Source organism: Polistes dominula, unplaced genomic scaffold (assembly GCF_049000335.1).
Source record: "Polistes dominula isolate Pdom_NZ unplaced genomic scaffold, Pdom_raw_medaka contig_37, whole genome shotgun sequence".
Classification (NCBI taxonomy): domain Eukaryota; kingdom Metazoa; phylum Arthropoda; class Insecta; order Hymenoptera; family Vespidae; genus Polistes; species Polistes dominula.
The window spans coordinates 1,662,944-1,672,500 of record NW_028301169.1 but is presented as its reverse complement, the minus strand read 5'-3'; the positions used below and the strand labels follow the sequence as shown (position 1 = coordinate 1,672,500).

Genomic DNA, 9,557 nt, shown 5'->3' with positions numbered 1-9,557 from the left:
CTCACTATGTTTATTCATACTCAATTATTTTTCAGAATTATAATAATATTTTATAACATATTCTTTTTTTTATATTATTATTATTATTATTATTATTATTATTATTATTATTATTATTTGTTTCTTGCGTATACAGTAATTTTCTGTACATTTATGTAACATTTTTTATTCAACATCACTTAGTACGTATTTATAATTGGTAATATACCATATTATTATACACATATGTATTGCATTCCTCTCTTTCATCAAGTAAAAAGAGTCAGAGTAGTAACAACATTGTGAATGATTTTTTATGTCAGTAAAAACAATTATCACACACATTAAATCATCACAATATGTCTTCGATTATGTAATAATAATAATGCCATTAATATATTAAATAATTAATTCGATTAATTTGATAGAACAATCAACGTTGTTAAGTTTCATTTTTTTCTTTTTTTTTTCTAAGCTGACTCTCTCTCTCTCTCTCTCTCTCTCTCTCTCTCTCTCTCTCGTGCATTTCTTTTTCTTTTTATTTTCCTTCGCTGTATTTTATTTTTTATTTTTTTTTACAATCAATTTATAATAATTATGTTTATCTTGTATATATTATACTGTAATAAAAGAAATTACATCGACAATAACAATACGTATATACATATATATTTAAACTTGTTAAAATAGCCTTAAAATACATTCATTAAATGTCTAAGCATTGACGTTATTAAAATTCGTTGATAATCCGTCATAACAGATTGTTTTTTTTGTTTTTTCAAATTGTAAATATAAGTGTATATATATATATATATAGACACATTTATATTTAACAACGCGTATACGTGTGTGTGTGTGTGTGTGTCTGTTGTATGTGTGTTAACATTTTCGTATACGTATATATACAACACAATACAACAATTGCTTAATAATAAGCCTTTCGCATTTGAACACAAATGATACATCACGAGTACCTATTATTAGCAAGAAGTTTCTTCTTTTATTCTAAATAACATATTGGTATTATTATTATTATTATTATTATTATTATTATTATTATTTTTATTATTACTTATAATTTCAAATAATACTTTTTTGCCTCATAAATTTCAACCTCGAATTATAAATTAGATTTTCCCAAAGAATTTGGAATAAACAAAACAAAACAAAAATACAACATCAAATCAGATGAATGATATTTGCAATCGTTGCATTAACTTCTTTGTAAAATAGGAATAAATAAAATGAGGGAAATAATATATATATATATATATATTACAATCATTTTTTTTTCTAGCTGTATGAAAATAGACATTGCAAAACTTAACATTTTTCATTTGAATATTTTTTTACTAAAGATTCATAAATGAAGCTCATGCCTCAGATTATATTTGTATTATTATATATTAGTCTTCTCTTCGTCGTTGTTAATATAACTCTCTCTTTCATTTCTTTTTTTTTTTTTTTTGTTAAAATTTAAAATAATAAAAATATATAGATCATATACATATGTATTCCACAAACAAGGAAGGATTTTCAGAAAATTAATCTAATATAGCTTATTGTAAAAGTTATCAAATATTAGGTCGAGTCATAAGTAACTTCCGATGTGACTATGTAGAATCTATTTTTCGTATTTACCTATTATAAGTCATCGAAACAAACGGATTTTCAATATCACTGTATAGATGAGGATTCAGTTTAGTCTTCTGTTAACTTTCTTATGTAGTCAATGTTACATTTAATCGTTTTTCTTAACCACTGAAATGGATAGTAAAGATCACACGTGTTAGAAGTGAAATCTTGAAAAAAAAAACTAAGTTTTTAGAAGAGAATGAGACGAATACAAAATAAAAATATCTGGTGTAGAATAATTGTATTCTCTTCTTATTTAGTATCGCGGCCGTTTCATCGCCTTCCACCGCTCCGTTACATAGCCGCCTACCGCTCCGTTACATAGCCGCCTACCGCTCCGTTACATTTTTTCAAATCACATCCATTCTAAAGAAGTTTTCACTTCAAAAAGTGCATATTCAACATGTAATGCTTTAGGAATTGAAACAAGGCAATAGCACTAAAGTGACAGCTGAAAAAATATACAGCGTATACAGTGCAGGACTTGATAACTGATAGGGCAGTCAGAAATTGGTTTGTAAAATTCCGTTCTGCAGATACAATCTTAAAAGATGAAAACCGAGTGCAGGGACGTATTTCCAACTTTGACGAACCTTTTAAAGGTAATATTGGAGCAAAATCCAATAGATACGTCCAACAAATACAAAGAGTGCAAAAACAAAGTCCATGAAAGGTGTCTTGCACTTATCAGTCGCAGAAACGTCATTCTTTGTCTCATAAAAAAAACGGAAATTATTTATGACTCGACCTAATACTTCGCGAGACTTTGTTATATATAGCAAATTTATAAAAAATGATTAATTAATTGACTATAATCGTTTTTACAATGTTTTCTCTTTCTTTCTTTCTTTCTTTCTTTATATAAATATAATTCATTTTGAATAATTCTTATAACAGATTTAATTACATTGTTTTAATTAAGATCTCTTTCTTGTAATGTTTCATCGCAAAAAAATAATTATTGGAATGTTTTAATACGTAATACAAATTGTTAACAACAACAAAATTAAACGCATATTGTTTATAGGCAAAGCTAAAATTGAATATAAATCTATAATAATATCGGATCATATTCTATATCATCATCTTACATGTTTCTAACGAAAAACTCAAGATTTTCTTTAAATCATTCCTTGATCTTTGGTAAAAAGTTATTCTTTACATATATATATATATATAGAGAAAAGAAAAAAAATTGTTTAAAGACAGCTTTGTTTGTCCCTACAATTGACTAAGTTATTATTTTAATAAGCGAAGACAAATTTCATTCGTTACAAATTGTCAATTTTTAAGAAGATGATAGGCAAGAATATGAGATACATATTTTTTTTTCTTTTATAACCTTTTTTTGCAGGGACATTATTTAAATGGTGAGATAGTAAACTTTGCATAAGCACATATTTCAACTTTGTTTTACATTATGATTTAAAATACTAGAAGTTATTTGGGATTTATCTTACATTATACTAAGATCTTTCAATTAAATATCAAACCTAAATGCTTAAGACATACTGTTAATGTTTTTTTTTTTTTTTTTTTTCATTTCTTGTTTTTTTTTTCTTTTTTTATAATCAATTCTTCATGTTATATTACAATGATATTTGTGGTACAAAGCCCAAATATATATATATAGATATTTTTTTTTTTATAGGAACTGCCTGCCCTGTAACTATATATATATATATATGTATATATATTTAAATGTAATTATAATAATTAGTCTGCGTGTTAGTTATTTTTTTTCTTTTTTTCACAAATTATTATACATTTTTTTCCTTGTATTGAAATGAACGCGACACCCAAGAGTTTTGTTGAACCCTTGATTATACGCTTTGTACTTGACAAAGGCAGGTTTTTAAGATCACTCTCTATGATATAAACAATTTGTTAGATTTAATATTTACAAAAATACAATTATAATATCTCGATAATAAATATCTTTAATTAGCAGAATTTGAGCAGTCAATTAATATAAGGCGATTAGTTTTTAATAGAATACAACGTCTATCAAAAAAACATTCGTCCCTAGGCTCTTTTCAATTTACCATCACTAATACATTTCTCTCTTTTATTCATTCTTAAGTCCACACACATACCACATACAAGGTTTTCATAACTTTACAGGAGTGGTGGTTTCAGTAAGCTAAAATAAGAAAAACACTAACTTGTGCTTATTTTAGCATATTGATCACTACTATCACTTTAGTTATGCCCATATATATTTTGGTACACCCTGTATATTGACATTTTTCATCCAAATCAATTTATATATATATTAAAACTGCACAACCTCGAATTTCATCTCATGCCATATAACATAGTCAGATCATTGATGTATTAATTGGCACTCTGTATAATTCAAGTACCATTAACATTTGTAGTATTTTCCTTTTTTCCTTTGAGTAAAAATACATCCATATTGTCTTTTCCTTTTACATATACTTGACCGCGTGGTTCGAACTCGTATTTATCTGAGAGTACACCAATACAATTACTAGCCATTTGTATTCTACCCGCGACCCCAGTTGAATCCATTCTAGATGCAATATTTACAGCATCACCCCAAATATCATAATACAATTTTGTCGCACCTATTACACCAGCCGTAACGTCGCCATAATTAAAACCAATTCTTAAGATCAATTTAAATTCCAACAAGTCTCTGTTAAAATCATAAATGACTTTGTGCATAGCCATTGCAAAATCAATTAATTGAAAAAGATGAGTATATTCATGGTCACTTTGTTGTCTAACTTGTGGATTTAAACCGCTAGCTGCCATAAATGTACTACCAATCGTCTTGATTTTTTCAACATTTGAAAATTCCGCTTTCTCGAGTAATTCATCAAAATCACCAATCAATTCGTTAAGTACTCGTAGATACTCTTTACCACCCAAATAAGATTCGTCATATAATTCGTTGAAATTAACAATACTGGCAAAAATAATCCCGACGGATTTATGATTTTGCGAATATTTAGCAGTGGTTTTCAATTGATCGGCTACATATTTGGGTATAATATTGTGTAAAAGTAAATCAGCTTGATTTTTCATCGATTGTACACGCGTCTTATCTCTGGCCGCTACAAAATTTCCATGGAAACTCAATCGATAGCTAATCTCAAATTCGCGATTCAAAAACCAAACTAATAGAAGTAAGAGTATCATATCAAGATAAATCTCAGAATGGTACAATCTTTCGTTGTACCTTAATTCATTTTCCCTTTCGGTTATTATAATAGTTTCTTCCATCATGGGTTTGCGTGATTGATTGATTATTTTCTGTGAAGATTGTGTTGACGCTTCTACAATATTACGAAATTCTTTTCGTGGAATAATTAAATTTTCATCTATAGGATAATTATTTTGTTCAATTAAAATGGCGTTGATTAAATTTGGACGCATTGCTGATCGTACTTGCGTATTATTTCTGATATCGTAATCACTTGGTATTGTCATATCTTGATTATACGATATATGACTAACAACCAGACAAATAAATAAAGCACCAGCAAAGGTGACTAGTAAATTTTTCATCCAACAATTCAATTGTGTAAAATTACAAAAGTGTACCAATCCAATGAAGATCAAATAACTGTAATAATATTCAAAGTTATTCAATGTACGTAAGCTATTGCAAGTGAAGTTTAACAAAATTGAAACAATTGGTAAACCAACTAATATAGCACCGCAAACGTGCCAGGGATACCATCGAGAAAAAAAATCGAATATTTTTTGAGTTAAAGTTGCGTGAGTGGTATTTGGTTTAAAAAGTTGTCTAATGCAAAGTAAAACGGCTAGAATTTGAACAGCCGTGGCAAATACGCAAAATACAATAGAAAATATTGAAGGTTTGCAAAGTAAGAAGAGTGATATTGTAATAGCTACGTAAACCAGGGCCGATATCAATATATCAAAATAAGTATTAAATCTTGAAGTAGCTAGAGTCGGTGGATTGCCAGTTACACCTTCACTTGCTCGGTGTGCATTTTCTCTGTATTCCTTTTCCAATTCTTTATTCTTAAAAAATAGTGTTACGCTTGATAACGGTGGTTTCACGAAATACGATCGTTGAGAACTCACGTTGTCTTGAACGCATCTTTACAAAACAAGATTTAACAAAATTAAAACGTGAAAGTATGTGTGTGTGTGTGTATATATTTTTTCAAATATTAATAACTAAAATGTTACCTTATCAATTGTAAATCAGATTGTTTTCTTAACTTATGAAAACATGCACCAAATGTATCAGTCACTACTGGAGGAAACGGGTACGGTGGTACGGATGATGAAATTTCATGTGTAGAGTTCAAAGTTGAACTAGAAGTATAATAACCACTGACTCTGTGACCTAATAAATCCCCTTGAGCAATACCATTCATCAGGAACAACTGTAACAATGATTCGTTGTTGCATTACATTATTGATTTAAAGTGAAATTAATGTATTTACAATATTTTGTATTTACCTGCTGTTGAATACTACTACGTCTGCTATTACTCTTAATACCAGAATCTTTTCTACTACATATCGATGAAGCGTGACTTATTGTTTCTTGACCAGACAATAAAGGACTAGAAGGCACAGGATTTGGATCCATTTCAACACTATTATTGAAAGGAATCTACAAAATAACACATAGGTAATTAATATTTAAATGATAAACAAACAAACAAAAAAAGTAAACAAGTAAATAGTAAAACATAGAAAATAACTGACTCGTTTGAATCCATTGCGATCTTCGAATGTTTCACTTTTTGGTTGTTTTAAAATCATACTTTTTCCTTCTTCCATATCTAAAGGAGTCATTTCTTCGCTCGTCCTTTGTCTTTGTAAATAACGCCATGGTTTATTACGCGATCTTTTTTTTCATAACTCGCAGTTGACATTGGACTTTTATTAAGATCTTCCTTCTCATCATCCATGTCATTACTATTTTCAGAATCCAAAATACTGGGCAAGGAATTAGCTTTTATCTTACTTGCATTAGTTACCATATGGAGATAATGAAGTTTGGGTTTGTTCTGATTATTGCAAGAGGCAAGACGATGACGAGTTTGCATTAATGGAGATAAATCTTTGGGTAATATGATATTTGTTACAAATTCGTTCATAATATCTGATTTACGACTTTTTATAAAGTAAGTTTTAATACCTACAATTAGAAATAATATTGTTGTTAGTTAAACAATTATATTAATGCATATTATATACACATACCGTTGACTACCTCTCCTTCTTCTGTGATATATTGATGATTCAAAAAATTTAAAGTTTTCTCACTCAAATGTACCCTCCCTGGTTTACCAGTACTCTCTAATTTATTTGCCAATGTCACATCATTTGACCAGACATCAAATTTAAATCTTTTAGTGCCAACGATTCCACATAAAACGGTTCCCGTATGAACTCCAACTCTCATATTTACACCTTCTCTTCTTTCTATATCAAATTGTTTTATAGCTTCTATCATAGCTGAAACAATCATATCAATTTAGATAAATAATTCAAGAAATATATATATATATATATATATAAAGACAAAATACCAACCTAATCCCATTTCGATGCAACATTTTGCATGATCGGGTCTTGGTTCAGGACAACCACTGACACAATAATAACAATCACCCAATGTAGAAATTTTTTCACATCCATGATGCTCACATAAATCATCAAATCGTTCAAATAAATCATTAAGAATGCCAACTAATTCCTCTGCAGTCTTATTCGAGCTCATTTTAGTAAAACCAACAATATCGGCAAATAATATGCTAACGTTTTCCATAGAGTGCATATTAAATGGTCGAAATAAAGATCTAATATCCGTTTGATTAGAAGGTATAGAACCTTTTTTAAGAGAATCTTCACGTTCCCTCTCTCTACCACTTTCTTCCATTAACCAATCAGCTACTTTTGGCGGCATTACAGAATGTATCATTTTTTCTTTAAGTTGTCTTTCCATTTCTAATTGACGTCGTACGAGCAATGATTGACCAACTTTCATAAAAGTACCACGCATACGTACAAATGTCATTATCAAGATATGTACGCCGATTAAATGAATACATATTTGCATTAAAATTCTTATACTGAGATTCGTTGTAAAATCAATATCATCTTGCGAATAAGTATCAGATGTATTAGTCCAATTGTTAATAGATTCAACAACATTATGAACTAAATTGTCTTCTGTAGAAGAAACATTCATTTTACTAAAACTATTAATAATATTTATATTGTTGGCCGTTGAATTGATAGTAGAACCAACATTTGCCATAGCAAATGGAATACTAGAATTTAGTTTAGTTACTATATTTTTAGATATATTTTCATCATTCAACAATTTCGAACTAAGATTAGATATTGAATTAGAAGTATTGAAATTAGACATCATTTCTGTGCCAGTTTTCAATGCATTGCTAACATTAGACATTATACTTTGGAGACCATTGAGTAAACTATGATGTTCTTGTGAAGAATAGATAGGAACCGATGTTCTGTTGTGATCTTCAGAAATATTTCTTACTGTAGAATGATTAAAAAATTGTTGATCGTCAAATATCCTTTGTCTTCTATTTTTCGAGCCATAAAGATAGGCGGTTAAAAATTCAAATATTATCGAGTAAATAGTAGATATTCCTATACAAGCGTAAAGGGGCATTGGTAGTACCGTATAAATCAGTAACAAGATTTCTGAACATAGTGCAAAATGTCCTACTAGTGTTAAGCCATCTACGTGAGGCGGTACTACCGCAAGAAATAGTAAAGAAAGAAAGCACAGCACTGATGCAACTCCTACTGAAGTTGTTAACACGTAGGACTTGTAATGTTCCGTATGAGTTAAATATAATACAGCGGATACCATGGTTCCAACAATACTGAAAATGGCTGCTATAGCTGGCCATGTTGAAGTATTATTCTCTATTCCAGTGATTACAAAATATGTCAGCCAAAACACAGATACCAACAGGATATATGTAAGAGCATATCTACAAAACATAATTAAACTTTATTATATTATCAATATATAAAAAGTAAAATTAAATAAATACAATTCTTGTGACAAGTACATACCGGAATCTAAGTCTAATCTGTGGAAAGGCACTTCTTTTAAATTGATCTTCTAAAATTTCAGAATCAAATTTTGGATTCCACCAAGAATGCGTGGCAGCACGTTCAAATGGCACCGGTAAACTAATCCCACAACATCCAAGTCCTTGTCCGCTATGTGCCAAATATGTTTGTATGTACGGTGCCAAAGATATGTGTATTTCATCTCCAACATCATCATCGCTGTTATCTTTTCCTCTTGTAAAACTTACAGACGAACTGCGTTTTCGGTTCATCGATGGGTTCATATTGACATTTGAGTATTACTGTGAAAAACATGTGTATAAATGCATGTGTATAAATTTTTGAAAAATAATAATAGACAAATTTCATATCATAAGACAACATTTTTCAAATCTTTATATATATATATATATATATATGTCTGTCATATTATTTAAGAATAATTCAAAATAACGTTGATGTTTTGATATAAAAACAAAAAACAAAACAAAAATAATAGAAATTATTAACGAGCAATTGAATCACCTCGGTTAAAGGCGATAACGCCATAAAACTTTAAAAATCATCCTCCTTGCTGACATTGGAGGTTCTTCCATAAGTCAGCTAATGTCAGATGGCATGATTTTCATATTCTTTTCTTGTTTTTTTTTATCTTTTTTTTTTTTCTACAGTATTCTAAATCGAACGACGCTATTAAACGTCGGTGCAATTGTCATCGAAGTTTTTAAGGTCGTATAACACAAGATTGTTTGAATTATATATATTTATATATAAAATAAGAAAATTCCTTTAGGGAGAATTACGATTTCTTAGAATATCTCCCACAGTAATCCGCAGCCATCTTGAAGTCAACAATACTGAACAAT

The 9,557-nt window shown here is 29.1% G+C and overlaps 1 protein-coding gene across 1 annotated transcript; it reads right to left on the bottom strand.

Moving 5' to 3' along the window:
* Nucleotides 1-139: 139 nt before the first annotated feature.
* On the bottom strand, nt 140-9,540 carry Ac13E (Adenylyl cyclase 13E). The gene is given in 9 exon segments (XM_015326721.2): nt 140-5,713; nt 5,806-6,005; nt 6,083-6,238; nt 6,334-6,485; nt 6,488-6,769; nt 6,835-7,089; nt 7,168-8,606; nt 8,692-8,993; nt 9,217-9,540. Coding segments are annotated over 9 exon segments (4,551 nt in total). The 5' UTR covers nt 9,241-9,540; the 3' UTR covers nt 140-3,972.
* Nucleotides 9,541-9,557: the final 17 nt, after the last annotated feature.